The 18,121-nt window shown below is 51.0% G+C and overlaps 1 protein-coding gene across 7 annotated transcripts in view; it reads left to right on the forward strand.

The window, feature by feature from the left end:
• The window catches only part of furina (furin (paired basic amino acid cleaving enzyme) a), a 106,414-nt gene extending 88,393 nt beyond the window's left edge, over positions 1-18,021 (forward strand). For 6 of the 7 annotated variants that reach the window (XM_035419291.1, XM_035419290.1, XM_035419288.1 and 3 more), the window contains exons 10-16: positions 661-761; positions 1,792-1,895; positions 2,192-2,309; positions 4,172-4,351; positions 4,547-4,671; positions 5,536-5,664; positions 13,490-18,021. In XM_035419291.1, the coding sequence (XP_035275182.1) occupies positions 661-761; positions 1,792-1,895; positions 2,192-2,309; positions 4,172-4,351; positions 4,547-4,671; positions 5,536-5,664; positions 13,490-14,112 (1,380 nt within the window). In that variant the 3' untranslated portion in view covers positions 14,113-18,021. The remainder of the gene's footprint in view (positions 1-660; positions 762-1,791; positions 1,896-2,191; positions 2,310-4,171; positions 4,352-4,546; positions 4,672-5,535; positions 5,665-13,489) is intronic. The other variant, XM_035419294.1, reaches the window with a different exon arrangement.
• The last annotated feature ends 100 nt before the right edge of the window (positions 18,022-18,121 follow it).

Raw genomic sequence — 18,121 nt, forward strand, 5'->3', positions numbered from 1 at the left:
GGGGAGAGCTCTGTGGGTTGTAATGGGCATGTGTGTCTGATTCACTTTACAGCTGCTAAGTGCGCTGGAGATCTGTCGGAGCGGGGCTCGAAAAGTTGCGTCGTGTTTCAGATTTACTTTGATGTCGTCCTTTTTCCTGTCTCCTCTGTTCCGCGGGAAAGCGCCGTGAAAAGACTTTAAACATTCGGGTATGCCAGCCGGCTCTGCGCTTACTGAGTCTGCGGCAATCGCGCTATTTACCTTCTCCTTTCAGAGGCGCTCTGCCTGTGGCAGATAAAGCCTCCCGGATCCCGCTGGAGCGGCGGCGGCGGTGACAGACAGCCTGCGCCTCTCCCCTGGTTTCCCGGACGCCATTTGAATGTGGGAGCGTGCGCCGCTCCAGTCCCCGCCTCTCCTCCCTGACTCGAGCTGCCTCCTGCACGCCACGCGTGGCCGAGCCCGTCTGGGCAAACACGCGGCTCTCCGCGCTTCTCCGCCGCGTGTTTGTCTTCCTCGAGCCCCCCGTCCCCCTCCCCGCCCCGCCCCCCGGGGCTGTCTGCGATGCAGGGAGGTAATGGCGCCGCGGCCCTACCCCAGGCTTTCCCCTGCCCGGGGGCGGGGCTTCGTGGCCGGAGGGTGTGACGCCGTCTCTCTCTCTCTCTCTCCGCCCTCCCCCCGCAGGTGACCACCGACCTCCGGCAGAAGTGCACCGACTCGCACACGGGGACCTCGGCCTCCGCGCCGCTGGCCGCCGGAATCATCGCCCTCGCCCTGGAGGCCAAGTGAGTCCCCCCGACCGCCCCCTGACCTCCCCTCAACCCCGACCCCTACCCCCTCCCCCCCCATGGGCACATCCCCCGGGCTCCGCCCCCGCCGAGCCACACTTCTTCCTGCCCGCCCGTTAGCCCCCTCCCTCGAGGCGGGCCCCCCCCCCAGCCCTATCTGGGCGCATTGAAACTGGCCGGGTTCATAGCGCTGCACACAAAGGCGCGTAAACGTTTGAACATTAATTCCCTACCTGAGCCGCCGAGTCCTCAGAGCCGTGAGCATTAGCCATTCCCGCTTCCTCTGTCATGTCGCCCTCTCCCTCATCAGCGGGCGCGGCGCTCGTGCAGAGCTGAGGGGCATATGGTTATAAAACGCTTCCTTTGAGCTCTTCCAGCTCGTTATGCTAATCGGCCGGAACACAAGCCTGTGACTTCTCCGCTGAAGGTGACCTTTGCCGAAGGACAAAACTGATTATGGACTGCATTAATTTAGCCCGCGTGCACTTTAACCCTGTTTCTCTGTGGTAGGCTCTGAATTTCCTGTGTTGTTCTGTTGGCGGTGCTTGGCTGGGGTGGGATGACTGGGTGGGATCGGGTGACGGACAGCGCGCTGCAGCAATGCGGGCGGTGTCACGGACACGCGCTCACCTGAGGTGACGACGGCGCTGCACCTGAGCCGCAGCGACGCTATTGAGCTGTGTGTGACTGCGACTGCGATGACGGTGGTTTCACTGAGCTTTGCGTGATTGGGATAACAGTAGTATTATACCGAGCTATGCACGACTGGGACAAAAGTTACATTTTACGCGACTGAAATGGACTGTTTTGGCGAAGCTACGCGTGGCTGAGCCGGCAGGCGTGTGTACTCCGAGCCGGGCTTGCGCTAGGGCGACCGCGGCGGTGCCGAGCTGTGTGACCGCAGCGGCCGCAGCCTCGCCGGCTGCGCTGGCCTGAGTGACAGCTGCCTTGCTGAGGCGCGCGCGAGCGAGCGAGCGGAACGGCTTTGCCCCGCGTGACGCTGGATTCGCCCTCGTTTCCCCCGCAGTAAGAACCTGACGTGGAGGGACATGCAGCACCTGGTGGTGAGGACGTCTCACCCCGCCCACCTGACCACCAGCGACTGGAAGACCAATGGCGTGGGCCGCAGAGGTGAGGGGGCGCGGCCTCCCTGGAGAGGCTCTCTCGCGCTGGCACAGCCACAAACAGCGCTGTTTATTACTGCCTGGAAGACCGGCTCTATTGAATTAATGGAATTTGATTAAAGCTACAGTACATTAAAACCGGGGAGGCAATGAGGTCCGAGCCCGGAGAGGAGACATCTAATGATTTCATTTGTGAAGGGGCGGCTTATTGAGCCAGAAACGCACGGCGTGACATAACCGCTGTCCCTTCATCATCTTCGCTATCGATCCCCCCCCCCCCCCCATTCCCCCCCCCCCCAACAGTGAGCCACTCGTACGGCTACGGGCTGCTGGACGCCAGCGCCATGGTGACCCTGGCCAGGAACTGGACCAACGTGGGCCCCCAGCAGAAGTGCGTGCTGTCCATGATGTCCGAGCCCAGGTGAGAGCTGTTACCCTCTTCACCCGGGACCGTTACCGTAGTGCTCCAACCCTCACTCAAAGGAAAATGTGTGCATTGTTAAATATGAATGTTATGACTTTGGAAAATGCATTTTTTTTTTCCTTTTTCCCTTTTTTTTTACAAAATGTTTTGTAATGAAAGTTAATACATCAATGATTTTTTTTTCACTTTGAGGCTTCCATTTCAATTTACACAATTCCCAGCAGCAGATCCGTTTCAGTAATTGTGTTGTGTGTGGGTTTGGAGGGTCTGAGTGCCAGCGCCAGAGATTGTAGAACAACTTCCAAGATAATTAAGCCTGCCGAGGGCCAGATATGTGGTTACTGTGGGGCGGGCATTCGGGGTGTGACACTACGTGGGCTGGTTCTGGATTGATTTTTAAAAATAAATTCTGAGCATGTTCTGTAAATGCCAGCGCTGTCCGTAGTTATTCTGTTGCTCAGATATGGATCAGAAAGGAAGCACGGACTGTGTGCTGGAACGCCATGCCCGTTTCCTGCCGCGCATAAATAGAACAGTTCACATTTTTGAACGTCTGCCCTGACCCCCAGAAACAAGAGAAATCGGATCAGATTTAATTTAGCACGCTTTGCAAGCATACCACGGCCCAAATCCCCGCAAAGCTAGCCTAACTAGTAGCGGCATAGAGAAAAAACGCCAGGGATCATGGTGCAAAGAGAACCTTCACCTTCCGCTGGCACGGTAACGAGAGCTGTCGGGCGTGGCGGCGTCCGCCCCGGCCGTATCCCAGCATGCAGCCTGACGCTGCTGGAGGCTCGGGCGCCCCTCTCCCGCCCGGCGAGCCGTGGACGTGCTCCCGCCCCCGCGTTCCTCCGCGGCCGCTTGTCGCTGATGGAGCGGTCTGGCCCTCCCCCTGGCAGGCACGCCCGTGCTCCGGGCTCACAGTGAGCGGCACACACACGCTCTCTCTCTCTGTGAGGCCGCGCGGATCACAGACCTACTCCGCCGCGCAAACGCTGTGCTGAGATCACAGGGCTCTGGACTGAGACCCAAATCTGCACCCTGGGAGTAATGCACCCAGAGCTGAGGGAAGAGTGGGCCCTGCCATGAAGTGATTACTGCTCCCTCTCTCCCTCCACCTGTCCCTCTCTCTCTCTCTCCCTCTACCCGTCCCTCTCTCTGTCCTTCTCTCTTCTTTCCCCTTCTCTCTCTCTCTCACCCCCCTCTCCCTGTGTCTCCCTCTACCTGTCCCTCTCTCTCCTTCTCTCTTCTTTCCCTCTGTCCTTCTCTCTCTCTCTCTCTCTCTCTCTCACCCCCCTCTCCCTCCAAGTCTTGCACCAGAGCAGCCATTAACCCCCTCCCCCAGCTCACCTGGTGTGGACTGTTGTGGAGGGCTCTAATCTTCTTAGCGGATTTGGCCAGAGGGCACCGAGCCTGGTACTTTAGTCTGGCAGAGGTCAGCCATGCTTCACGGGGCCTGAGCAGGTTAATCCAGTCCCAGGGCACAGGCCCCCACACTTTGGGGGAGAGAGGGGGGGGCAGGTTAATGCCCTCTTTCAGAGTGCAGCAGACTGCTGACCCCCATCTGGAATCATATGATCTGTCACAAGTTCACCCTCATTACGGCTGCAGTTCCCAACCATGTAAATGAAGATCTACTATCCCGTAGGCTTTCAGTCCAACCCTAACAAAGCACCCCTCATTCAACAGCTAGAGATCTCATTGAGCTGCTGATTAGCAGTTAGGTGTGCCAAATGAGGGTAGAAATGAAAACCTACAGGAAGGTAGATCTCCAGAAACTGTGTTGGGAACCTCTTACAGTATTTCTGCTTGTGAATGTGTGTGGATGTGCGCTGAACGGCTGGCCTTTCCCCTCGCAGGAACATCGGCAGCCACCTTGTGGTCAGCAAGAGTGTGGACGCGTGCTTCGGGAGGCCCGACTACGTGAGCTCTCTGGAGCACGCGCAGGCCCAGCTCACCCTGTCCTACAGCCGCCGCGGCAACCTGGCCATATACCTCATCAGCCCACAGGGCACCCGCTCCACCCTGCTGGCCCAGAGGTACGCCGCGAGCCTTTCACAAACACACACGCACGCAGCCTCCCTAGCGTCAGAGCCTGTGTGTGTAGATAACTTCTCACCCAGGCAATGGAAATACATTCCCTTACGACAGACAGGCCCGATCCTCTCAGAGCTGCTCACACCTCCAGGCTCACTCTGCCCGTCTCTCTCTCTCTCTCTCTCTCTCTCACCCAGGCCCCACGACTACTCCTCCGAGGGCTTCAACGATTGGGCCTTCATGACCACCCACTCCTGGGACGAGGACCCCCGCGGGGAGTGGACCCTGGAGATCGAGAACGTCGCCGGGGTCAGCGACTACGGTAACGGGGCCCGTCCAGCGAGACCTTTTCCTCCTTGCGGCCTTTCCCCCGGTCAGAGGCGGCGAGCCCGGCCAGCCGCTCGCCAGCGAGCCCAGGCTGGAAGAGGGGCAGACCGGGCGGCGGGAGCGTTGCTGGTAGGGGGGGGAGGGGGCCGGGGGGCCGGGGGTAAACAAAACCGCGGCAGCGAGAGGCACGCAGAGGGTCCCCCTCGTCTGAGAAATGGTCTTTTCTGGGGTTTTTACGAGCGGTCACAGCCCAGTTGTTTTTACTTCTGCACCTGCTTGTAAATCAGATTAATGAAATCTCCCAGAGTAAATCAAAAGGCCCAGATCTCCCGGCCCACCCACATCTGCCCGACCGCCCGGCCGCCCCGCGGGCCGTAAATCTGGGGCCCGCGGCCGAGCGGGGGGGGGGGTCGGCGCATTCCCACCGTCCCTCCCCCGCCCCCGCCCCGTCCCATCGCACCGCACCCCCGCTGCCCCCTTTTGAAATTCCGTGGGTGCAAATCAGAAAGGAACCGCTTCTCTTAAGAGAAAATGTCAAGCGTATTTCTGCCTCGCTGAATACATCCTCGTCGGGATTTTTTTTTCCCCCAAGTAGATTTTTTTCAATTGGAATATTTCTCAGTGGAACAGCTTTTAACATCTGTGCTCGCAAAAAAAGTAAACATTAGTGCTGAACGATTCCCTCGCTGGGATGGTTTTTATTCTCCTTCTTAGGGAGTTAAGTTTTAAAGAAGAATAAAAGTAATTAGGCTGCTTCCCCTGAGAATCCCGCTGCCTTTAAAGAACGGGCTTTATGTCACCTGTTCATGCTGGCATCGCGAGACGATAAAGATTCCATCTATGACCCCCCCCCCCACAGGGACGCTGACGCAGTTCACCCTGGTCCTCTACGGCACCGGCTCCACTTCCATCAATCCCTCCGGATCCGACTTCAGCCAGCCGTCCAACAACAGCTGCAAGACCTTCGATGACAAGCAGATCTGCATAGGTAAGCCAGGAAGCCGTGGGGAGACTGTGCCCCCTGCAGGCGCACAGCGATACCGCATATGACGCCCTGATTGTTTTTGAAAAAGGATGATTCTTCCACGGTCCTCTTTATTTTATAAGTATGAGCCAGCACTATTGCCTTGACTGGGTTTTGGTTTATTGTGTTTAATTGACTGTAGTCTAGACAATAAACACACCAGTAAACCAACAGTTTCTGCACCAATCAAACCAGCACGTCATATCGATAAACAGGTCAAAGGCCGCTCGTAAAACCATAGTCTGCGTTTCTGCTGGTTTTCCATATAGCCATGAAGTCTAAGAAGTGTCAAAAAAAGGTTTGGTGCCCTTACTGTCAGCCAGTGTTCAAGTCATAACCACATGCTTAGCGGAAGTTCAAGCTGTGGTTCTCTACCTTGAAATGGAGTTTAACTCATACAGAGAGTGAATCCAACATTATAATACTGTGACTTACCTTCAGACAACTGAAATAACTTCCAGTTACTCCTATACAGATACACATGCTACATTGAAACCACGTGCTTTTTCTGAAAGTAGATATCCTGTGGTATTCTCAGTATTGCCCATAACCAGCACAAGGTCACAGTGTGTAGTTCCTGTTTCCTTAAAAAGGCAGCTGCTGGGTGTCTCATCTGGTTAAGGCAGTGTTCTTGTCATAGTGCATGGATGGACCCCCATGGTCCAGGATCCAATCCCAAAGGACGCCAGTGTCGACTGGACAGTAGCCCCGTACAGCGATGTATAATTGGCTGTTCTGTCACCCAAGGAGGATTCAGTTGGCAGGGATCCACGGTCCCATTGTTCTGTAGCGACCCCTGCTGGATGATTGGGCTGCAACTCCACCTATTAAGCAGTACTCTGTGATTCACAAAAGAAACAGTCGCCGTGCAAAACATTCGCTATATTGCTCCTCTGTTGCGGTCGCAGATACCAACACATTAAGGACCGATTTACCGAGACTGCTTCTGTTTTTGCAACTGGATAAATTCAATGGCCTCATTTGCAATTTTGTGGTGGGACACACCCATAAGTCAGAAACATTATGCTGATTACGAGGTCCTAAGAAATGGATATGGAGCAGCCAGAGACTGGTAGTGAGGGAACCACAGTAAATATAAAACCTGAATTTACAGATCAGGAAATGTACAGTAGATAATGGTCAACAAGGTGCAGCTTCACAATGCCTTTTTATAGCAGAGAAATTAATACACCAATGAAGTGAATTTAAATTTGAAGTGACATCACATATAAAATGAATTCATTGGGTATAATAACATGAACAGTAGAGGATAAAGAAAAGATGGCATGATGTTAGGCAGCATACAAAAAGAAAAACTTTACGAGGGCAAAAGCCATAGGCGGTGGAAAGAATATTAACACAGATTGAGCCACAGGTGGGAAAGTTGTGGGGGTGGAAGGTGTAGACACGGATGAACTTGTGATGGCAGAAGGCCACAGAGAGCCTGAAAGTAGCACTGTCAGCTATTCGCAGATCATTATATGCCCTACTGAACGCATACGCAGAACGATTGTTTAAATTCAGAACAGTGTGTTCAACTGCTAGCTGATGACTTCAACAGACGTCTTGCGTCCTTTCAGTAAAACAAATATCATTTTATATCCGTAAACAAACTAGACGTGATTATTATAAATGTGTGAAACGTATATTAAATCCCATCTCCTTTTCCGGAGTGCTGTGCATCATTCGTTCGTCTCCTTCTCATGCAGCCCACGAGGAGAACCACCTGCTTTCAGGAGTTCTAAAAATTCTCACTCAGAGGGGGGTATCAAGTAATGCATGCTTTAGTAAATTAGATGGAATACTTCATTTGTATAACCCAGTTTTAGCGCCCTCACTCCAGGTAGACATACGCATGAACACATTTAACTATCCATCAAAAGGAAAGTTCCCGAGTGATGTAATCCCAGCAAAAACGCATCCTAATAGCGATTCTGACCCACTGCGCCTTTCTGTGAACTGCGGCTTTGATATTCCGACCTCGTAGCGGCTGCTGTTGAGTCAGAAAGGCGCAATCCTTTAGTAAGCCTGGTCCCGAGTGCCCTCCTCCAGCTCATCTCCGTGTGAGCCCTGCTCAGCAGTGGCGGTTTGATCCAGAATTAGCGCCTCCTGGCATCACGCGCTTCGGACCGGAGCGTGCGCTCGTCCGCGCCCCTTCCGAATCGACAGCGCTGGATCCAGTGATGAGCGCGCTCGCGTACGATTGGGCATTCCCAGTTGGGAGAGAAAGGCTGCTTTTCTCCGCGCCCGTAACTTTTATGAATTTGACGACATGACATCTTGTAGGGAGAAAAGGGTCTGCCGCCCCGGAGGAACGCGCCGCGTGACTGGAATGCGGAATGCAGCCCGTCAGCCTCCGGATCTGATCGCGCGCCACCTCTAGAGGGTATAATTGAGTCAATAAAACCCTCCTAATTGATCAGTCAAGACAAATTGGATAATATTCTCCATATTAGGTTTCCACCCATTCCTATTACAACTGCATGGCTTGTGAGTAATGAGAAGTGACGGAGATTTGGGTTACGCGTGTAGGACACTGTGGAGAGCTTCGCAGAGAATTTTTGGGACACAGGGGACAGCACTGAAACTCGTATCTCCTCAGTGTTCGCTTATTCCTCCGATAACACGTGAGACCTCAAAAAAAAGAATATTTAAAAAATTTAAATTGATGTATTAACCCTTGGACTGTGTAATTCCCTCCATGATCTGATGGGGAGTTTTTATTCATAACACACATACAGCATGCGGTTCTGTTTTGTACTTCATATGTTCTCGGACTGTTGAATTTAGGAATGTCTAGCTTGGTGGAAATAGGAAAAATGACCCCTGACTTTCAGGAGTGTCCTTATTATGTAACCCAGCCAAGACTCCACACCCCCCCACATATACATTCATGCGTACATGCATACATACGTATACTCAAACTTGCACATGCACACACACATGCACGTAAATGCACACACGTACGGACATACACACACGCCGCGCGCGCGCACACACGCTTGCAGACAAACACACTTTTATGCAGCGAGACGGTAGGATTTGAAGACCTCACGCACACAGCTCGGCTCACTGATCATAGTAATGGAGGCTGGTACAGCCTGAAGGGAAGTCTGTCCCGGGCTCTTTAAATTTGTATGAATAATTGGGCAGAAGAGACAGACAGACAGGCCTGGATGAGTGGCAGCTTTAATCAGTGGAGCTGCTCTTCTAGCTCCCTGCGCCAGTGAGAGAAACGCATCACCTTCATCACACTCTCCACTGTCCAAAACCACCTCAGGCCTAATATCACCTCTACTTGCCTCCATATACTAGCGCTTGCAACTTTCCCTAATGCACAACTCCCTCTGTATTGTGCTCGCATAAACTGAGAGCTATGACTGGCTGTCATACAGGATTCCACCTGAGTCCTGCTCCATATACCCTCGTTGCCATAAGTACCCAGAGTGCACATCGCAGCAGAGAACTTTATAAGCTCCTTATTTCACTGCTGACCTTCAGGAGCCTCGGTCCCCTGCCAGCAGAAAGCCTCAGAAATAATTCCTGCCCGCGTCCGCTCAGACGGGCGCATTTCGAGCTCGGGCGCCCCGAAATCCCCCCTCTGCTTACCTGGGCTCCCGGACGCCCCTCCTCCTGCGGGCACCGTCCCCTTACCTCGCACAGAGGAGGCGCTAACGAGCACCGGGTTCGACCCGCGCCCCCCCCCCCCCCCCCCCCCCCCCCCCCGGGGGGGGGCCCTTCCGCCGTGCACGTCTCACCGGCCCACTTAAGAGCGCCTCAGATAACCACCGGCTTCACTTAAAATGGGTTAAAGAGGGAAAATGCGGCCCCAGGAAGATTTCCCTTCCAAATCACAGGAGGCGTCGAGTCAAATGGGCACTGTAATTAGCCGCATAATAAAATGGGAAGTAAACATTGTGAAAATAAAAAATCATCCACAAGGTTTTTCAGACTCAATAAAAAAACAAACAGTGCTGGTAATGATGATCATCATTCAGAAAGCCTGTGTATTTACTCTGTTATTTTTAATTGGCTTGACACAACTGCAAAATACAAGTGAAGCCACAAGCGGCGTTGGGAGGGGTCCAAGCATTGGCACTATCGCACCCCCTATCGAGCGATTTTTAACCCTCCTATTATGTTCAAATTAACTAACAACTTTTATGTTTGGGGTCAATTTGACCCCAGCAATATAAACCTGCAGAAAATAGTTGTAACTGAAAGTGTTACCAAAGTTTCTCTCTCAGCTACTTTAGGCCTTTCTACTGACCATCTTAATAGCCCAGTAAATAAAACATGACCCCCCCCCATCCTCCCCTCCCCAATGTCATTCATTGACCTAAAATTGAAAACAAAGTTTTTGGCGTTTGCAGGGCTTTATGTTGGTATTAAGTGCTCATTAACAAAGAAAAATAACATTCGGAAAGAAACGCACCTTTTATTATCAAGCATAGTAACATTTTATGTTCGGGGTCAGGAAAAAAAATTTAAAATGTCAAACATTTCAAATTTAGGTTTAGGTTCAGAAAACACTTCAGAACATCAATAAGTGACATATAACAGTTATTCATTAATGAAGAAACACCAATAAAAAGTAAATTAGTCACCAGAATTGAGTTTTGATAAAAGAATCAACATAACAGCTCAACTAGGTACCCGTGGGTATCAATTCTTCATTCAAACGAGATAGGTGCAAGTTTGTCACGCTCCTGTCGACCCTGCCTTATTCCCTGTCATCAAAGCGTATAATGTGGGAGAAAACATGAAATGTCTCCAGAGACATTGTAGCTGGAAAAATTGCCCTACCAGTGTCAGCATTCCAAAGGCTTGCATACGCCACCATGCATACGCCTCCCCTCTAAGTTTGTCATCTCAAGAATATCCTGTTGCATTGATGGTGTTATGAAGAGTTCAAATGCAGACTTTGTCTTGTACATGACTGCTAGCATATCTAGTGTGGCCTGGAACCATTTTGATGACATTAGCAGCACTATGTCTACCCTGTCTTTCAACTGGGGATCCAGTCCATAGTAGTTCTCCATTTTTGGAAGTAAACATGTCAGTTCTTGGTGGTTGAGAGGCGACAGGAAGTTTTCTTGGTGGTTGAGAGATGACAGGGGGGGTTTCTTGGTGGTTGAGAGATGACAGGAGGGTCTTCTGGTGGTTGAGAGATGACAGGATGTTTTTTTGTGGTTGAGAAACAACAGGAGGGTCAGAATGTGGTATCTCAAAGGCTTCATTCTCATCATCAGAGGAGGATGTCACACAGTCAGGGTCCTCCTCAACATTATCCTCCGTCTCAGACATATCCGCATCTAAATCACTTTCACTCTCCAAGATCTGTGACTTTTAGTAGGTTTGGAAATATGAATGAAGGTGTTGTCTTTTGAACTATAACGGTCAGTAACAAAATCTAATTACGTGGCCCGCACAAGTATAAATGATCTGGCCGTTTGCGAGTGCCGCACACAACAGAAACTACGCAAACTATGCAGACTACGCAAAAGTATAAAAAAGCATTTTGATGGTCCGGCGTGTATGTAGAGCTGCAGCGCTTCCGCACCGCAACTAAAAAAGGCATCAGACACATTCCAATCCATTGCTCAGCTTAGCAGAGAATGCACATTTCAGAGCGCCTCAGAGACAGATAGAATAATAATACACATTTCAAATAATAAATACGACATTGAGAAAAAACGAAACAAAAGACGAAATATCAACTCGCGACCTGCGTGCTGCGCGCAGAGTAGCCTACCGTATTATTTATTTAGACATTGGCATATAAGAACATTTTCGGTTACACTGACCTATAAAACGCTATTCCAAAAGCAAAATCAGACATGTTATACATCGTTAGGAAGCTTAAACTCTCACCTACTGAATAAATGAATTGTCAATCAAGCCAGACTGTACTAAAAAGGGTGACAACGCCGTAAACAACAGGTGTGGTATGACGCACAGCTATTTTTGAAGGTAGCCTACCCAGGCATCACAAACGGATTGTCCAAGACAATATATGACCACTCAGTCGCAAAAGGGACATTTCTACGCGTAAAACCAATGGTAAGATTGTATATTTATTCAATGTTTAGTCCCAGATATTGACTGTAGAATGACAAGGTATAATTAAAAAAAACTTTGTCGCGTTTATTTTGTTATTCAATGAGCAGCGTTTTCACTGCTGAATTGGCATATTTTAGGGCTAATGTCGGGTTTATCTTGTTGCTATGACGGAATACGATTTCTCTCAGCATAATGACGGATTCAAAGACTAAACAAACTCACCCGATATTGTCTTCAAATGGATCCATGCCAAAGAAAGTAATTATTCATCCTCTCAAAAAGCTTTTACTAACAAACTTTTAGTAGCATGCACTCTTGATGGCACTGTCTTCCATTGCTTCCCTGACGTTCAGACCCTCCCCCTCACTGATAAAAACTAGACCCTACGGTATCGGATTACTTGTGTCGCCATGGATGTCTTCTAGCCGCTTGCCGTAAAGAAGTTTACTGGATGTTGTAACACTTTAGATTTGGAGCTACAGCTCTTCCGCACCCCAACTAATAAAAAAGTCCAAATGGCGGGCAAACAATACGGCGGACATAGGTGGTCCCAATGGCAAAGATGTAGAGCATGTTCAGATGCATAGGTCAATGAAGTTTTGTGTTGATCTAACTTATGGTGTGGGAGTTATGGCCTTTTACGCATGACCCTTTGTTATAGCGCCACCATCTGGCCGACATAGGTGATTTGTAGTGCCTGAGTAGTGGGGGGGCCATAGGAACCCACCTACCAAATTTGGTTGCTCCAGGACTTATGGTTGCTGAGCGTCAGACACTTTTAGCGGAGAAAAATAATAATAATAATAATAATAATCCTAACAGATACAATAGGGTTCCACCAGCTTCGCTGCTTGGACCCCTAATAAATACATAATTTCTCCTCCACTCTAAAGTAGCTGGCTTCACTATAATAAGGCTTCACTAGACCAGTCAGCAAAGCCTCTTAACATATTCAGCCCCACAACACATGGCGTACTCATTTTATTTCCTTAATGCCGCGCTGGCTTGAATGGCTTATTGTACTTTAGGAAATCAGCCTGGATGTGCAGTTATGAGAGCGGTTTCCTTTCATAATTATTTTATTCCTAAAGTGATTAAAGCGAAATAATCTTTCTTAAGTAAAAGCCTTGCGAGTCATTAAGCTGATCTAATGGCTGAGTCTGCGTGCTTTTCTCTCCTCAACACTGGCGCAGATGCCCGTGCGTGCGCGCGCTCCAGACTGTCAGCGCCTCACCTGCAGGAGCGCGCGTGCTCTCTGTCACCATCGGTTACCCTTGCCTGTCGGCGGGGGCGATCCACAGCGCGCGTCCTCAAGGCCCTCGGAACGCTCGCCGCAGCGCTCCTCGTTAAAGAACATGTCAGCGCTCCTGATTTAATATTCCTGATTTAATAAGGAGGGCTGGAAGACGGCCAGCCTGGTGAATAGACACATCGCGGCTGAGAGAAGCTCTCTCCCGTGCAGGGCGCACGCACGCTCATACGCAGGGGGGGTGGGGGGGGGGTCACGGGGTCAACTAGAGACTCATCAGAGATAAATCTCCACTTTTGGCTCCTCCTCCTGTCTCATTCTCAGCTGATAATACAGTGCAAATGTGTCTTTCTGCGTTTCCTTTCTGAAGTGGTGAATCTGAAGGAAATATCCAGAGGGAAAAGGCAGATGTAGTGCAGTCTAATGTGAGCTGGAGTGTGTGTGTAATGCGTGGTTTGCTGTGTTCTCTCCCTGCAGAGTGTAGTCGGGGCTTCCTCCTGTTCCAGCAGGGCTGTGTGAGGGACTGCCCCCCAGGCTACACCCCCGGCTCCCTGCCCCTCAACTACACCCTGGAGAACTGGGCGGAGCTGTCCTCTGTGCAGGCCTGCCTGCCCTGCCACCCGTCCTGCCTGACCTGCGCCAGCCCCAGCTCCACAGACTGCCTGTCCTGCCCCCCCCACAACCACCTGGACCCCATCTCCAGCACCTGCCTGCACCAGAACCAGATCCTGCGCGAGTCCCCCGACGGGCGGGGCGGGGCAGGCGAGGGCCGGACCCCCTCGGCGGAGCCTCCCTCCCGGCTGCCCGTGGCCGCGGCGGTGGTCGGCTGCATCTTCATCGCGGTCACGTTCGCCGCCATCTTCGGCCTCCTGCAGCTGCGCTCGGGCGGCGCCCCCTGCGGCGGGCACAGCAAACTGCACACGCTGGAGTCGGGCGCGGGCATCCGCGTGGGCTTCGGGATCGGACGGGGTAGGGTGGTCTCCTACAAGGGAATCCCTTCGGTGTGGGGGGACGACGGGTTCAACTCCGAGTCCGAGAACGAGGAGTTTGACGGCCACAGCGAGAGGACTGCCTTTATCAAAACGCAAAGTGCTCTTTAACCCACCTCCTGTCTAAACGCCTCCTCGCCTCTCGCGCTCCTCTTGTTTCGACACCTCCCCCCCCTCCACCCCTCTCTGGATCTTTCCTTTCCGCCTCCACAGACATGTCTGGACGCTCGAGTTTCTTTTCCGCGGGGTTTTCTATGTCTTCCGCTCTTCCTGCTGGTGACCGGACGGGACTCCCGTGTCCCGCGCGGTGGGCTGGGGGCGGAGCCCTGGGCACGCCCACTCGGCACACAACTGGGTGCCTCATTGCTGCTGAGGTGGGAGGTGCTTGGAGAATCTGCCCTCTGGCCTCCAATCACAAAATTTCATTCTTCAAGGGTCTTGGCCAATGGGGTTAGAACCGTGACTGGGAGGAATGATTTTCACAGAGTGGTTCATTGGTTTTTTTTTTTTTTCATCCCCCTTTGGGGTAATAAATATAGTTATTGTTTTTTCCGCTTCCTCCTCTTTATTTTCAGCATCGGTGAACATGGGTGACCTGGCTGCCCTGGGCCAGCACTAAAGCTGCGTGACCCGGGAGGACGGCGGCGGGTTTGCAGATAGCGGGAGCGTCACCCCCGTTCGCTCAGTCCCTGCCTCCCCCCCCCCCCCCCCCCCCTGCTCACCACGTCCCTCGGTCTCCACGGTGTGAGAATGGCTTCCCCACTCAGTCGTCCATCCAGGGGTCTCCCCTGTCCTCATGGGAATAAAGGAAGCTTGTTCTCTCTGCCTGACGCTGTTTTTATTTAACACTAAGTGGGCGTGGCCTCGGCCCGCCGCCACCTTTCCTCTGACGCGAGGGTGCGAGTCAGACGCCTTGGAAACAGAAAGGCAGCTCTCTCACTCTGGCCTCAGCCACCGAAGCACTGCGGTCCGCACGGGCTCCTCGCGCTCGCCCTCAATCAAACCCACCAATCAGGCTTCGCTCTCTCAAAGCGTGCAAGCAGAACACTAAAGGTTGATTCGGAGCGGTGCGCGCTATCTTTAGCTCAGACCTCCAGTCGCTTTAGGCCCCGCTGAGCCCCGTTCTCTCTCTCTCTCTCTACTGTTGAATCAGAGGAGCCAGCGCCAGCCTCACCTCATTGGCCGGTTTATTTCCGCTAGCGTGCTCTCAGACCCCGCTGTGGTAGGTCTCTAACGGACGCTCGCAGAGAGCCGCGCAGAAAAGCCGGTGTAACGCTAATCCACCCAGTGGCAAGCTTTAATTCCACTTCCTGCAACTTGCCACTTTCCGGCCTCAAGGGGTGTTAAAACATTTTCCTTGCTAGTTCCTGAGCTCTGGGTTTTGGGGTTGTAGATTTCTGGGCTTTTTTTTTTTTTTTTGTTAGTTCTTTTTGTCCATCCGTGTCCGCGCAAACGTGGAAGAGCTCGGAGAGCTCGCTGCTTGGTGTGCAGCGTGTGTGACCTGTCTAAAATAAGGGCTCAAACAGCCCTCTCAGCGCAGCAGTAGACCATGTGAGGACTTCAACGGGCTGCATTTTACGCACAGCAGAGTGGACAGAGTAAGACCTGTGCCCAACAGAGTTTACTCTAAAAGCTCTGTCTCCAGAGTCAGGTGTCTTTGTCATTTGAGCCTCTTGCTACCGTTCATTGAAATTTGGTCATAATGGAACGAAGTTATTTTGTGAGTGCAATAAGGAACGTATGTAGAGGGCCTAATGACTGCATTAGGAATATTAGTAGAGGGGAGATTTATTGTGCGGTCTGCAATCCCACTGTTCTATTGGTAGGTGTGTGGCGTTTGTGTTCCTGAAAATGCTATTAAGAAGATGAATACGTATTTGGCGGCTGGTTGTTTACTAAAAGCTCTAAATTCCCTGGCCTCTGTGAGCAAACTGGCTTTGCAGTAATCACACCCCCACTGCTTATCTCCATTTACAGTTCTGTGATTGACAGGAGAGCTGGACAAAATTTTATATTTCTCATTGACTACATTCAGAGGGACACTACTTCTTTATTTTTATTCCCAGAAATGCTCTGAGGGATTTGCTATACATATCTATATTGGAAAAACTTTTTTTGTTTGTTTAAATGCATATCCTTTTGCTGTAATTTGCATCTTGTTAATTTTCTCCTGATTATGAAAATGGAATCCTCAATCCTTTTTATTTTTTTATTTTCCATGATCGTTTTCTTAAGTGAGTTTTCAGTGCGTTTCCGCTGCAGAGATGACATGTAGACAAAGTGCTGTCACGGGCCTTGCTTTTAGTCCTCTGGTTAATGTCTGCCATCTTCAAAGGCGTGACATCAGATGGATTTATAACACGGGGCCCTTTTTTGAAAGATTGAAAATGCCAAGTGCTGACAGAAAAGCAGAGCAATGCCGCGGTCTTCAAAGGGGTCTCTGCGAGGGCCGACGGGGGTCTCTTCCTTTCCGCAGATGCTCTCTTTTGAAACTGGTTGGCCTCGGTCCGCCAGAGCCGTAATGGTGACATTAAGTGCCCCGCCCCCTCCCCCGGCTTTTCCTGAAAGGCTTGCCTTTACCCTTTCTCTCTTTAATGGCGTGCGCCGCCTGCAACACCGTGCACTGAAATTGGCCTCGGCCGTCCTCTTGTTCCCCCCGCTCCTTCCCCCCACCTGCCCGGAGATGGCAGTGATCGAATATGGAAGTCATTTATGGCTGCTACTAAATTGTTTTTCGGGGCTGCGCGGCAAGGTGGCCCTCAACTGTAAATCTTGTACAATCCAGCGCGCGCCCAAAATGAAGCCATCATCCCCACTTAAATGGGCACAGCCTGCATTTCATTAATCAGAGTGCTATGGAAGGTTCCATTGTAGCAAGGGAGGGGGGGGGTGGCTGTCTTCTGATTATCAAATGGCACGCAGCGCAGACAATGCCGGCCTCCATGCAAACCCGTGTTCCTAAACTGAGTAAAGGGTTAATCCTATGCCATGCCTTGTGAAGGATTTGTCCAAACGGCATTACAGGCTCAGACCCTCCAGCCGCACTGGCGATGCGATTGTATTTGTTGTTGCCAGCTTGCATCATTCTTTTTGAATTCCCGCTTGGCTTCAGATTCCTTTGTTCTTTTTTTTTTTTTTTCCATCTTGAATATGAAAATCTTTTGTGCATATGCAATGTTAGTCTGCAGAGCCCCACAGCAGTGAAGGAAAAGAAAGAAGAGATCTCCCCCCCCCCCCCCCCCCCCCCTTTCAGTTCTGTCTGTCTCAGTGTGCCAGCAGTGCTTCACAGAACAAGGAGAAAGGGTTCCAGGCAGTGCGGGGGGGGGGGGAATAACCAAAGACCGCATGCTTTCACAGTAATGCTTTGGTGGCTTTGACCTTCTGAGATGATTGGTTGGTGTGTGAGGGCATCAGGGGGATGGACACCTTTCCATTCGTCTGACTGGAGGTGACTAATGTTGGGCATTAAATGCTGTGCCGCACCACCCCCTTGTTCTCTGTAAGGTCTAATGGTCCCTCACCATCCCAAAATGGTTGAAGGAAAACAGCAGTGGCAGTCTTGATTTTTGCATCCCCTCCCTCCACCTCCCCCTCCCCCTCCCAGAAGTGGTCACCTGGTCAATCTAGCAGTGTGCCCTAAAGAAAACATGACCTCCTCTTAAAGGGCTGAATGTCTTGTATATGTGTCATCACAGAGTCTGCAGAAGAAAGCCTTTGAGTTTGGAGCTCTGGAGATGAGGAACCATCTCCCCTAGTGAGGGGAGCACAGGCCTCTGTCTTCATGCAGTACTTTAGCGAGGTTGACCTACACTTATATCATTGCGAATGACTGACTGTCTGAGATGGGAAAGCAAACTCTAAAATAAGGCCTATTTTTGTACTATATATATATGGTGCACAGTCATTTTTCTTGTAATTTAAAATTTATTTTGCTTGTTTTTTTTCCTTTTTATTTAATTGATGTCAATATGCGGATTAAATAGATTCTAAGTAAAATAAAATAAAAATCTATGCAAACTACAACAGCTGTTGTCTATTTTTTGTGAACATTCTTTTGTGATATTCTATCAAACTCGTCAGTTTTCCCTGTTATAAAAAGTTAAGCTGAACACCACTCTCA

This window comes from Anguilla anguilla, chromosome 5 (assembly GCF_013347855.1).
Source record: "Anguilla anguilla isolate fAngAng1 chromosome 5, fAngAng1.pri, whole genome shotgun sequence".
Lineage (NCBI taxonomy): Eukaryota > Metazoa > Chordata > Actinopteri > Anguilliformes > Anguillidae > Anguilla > Anguilla anguilla.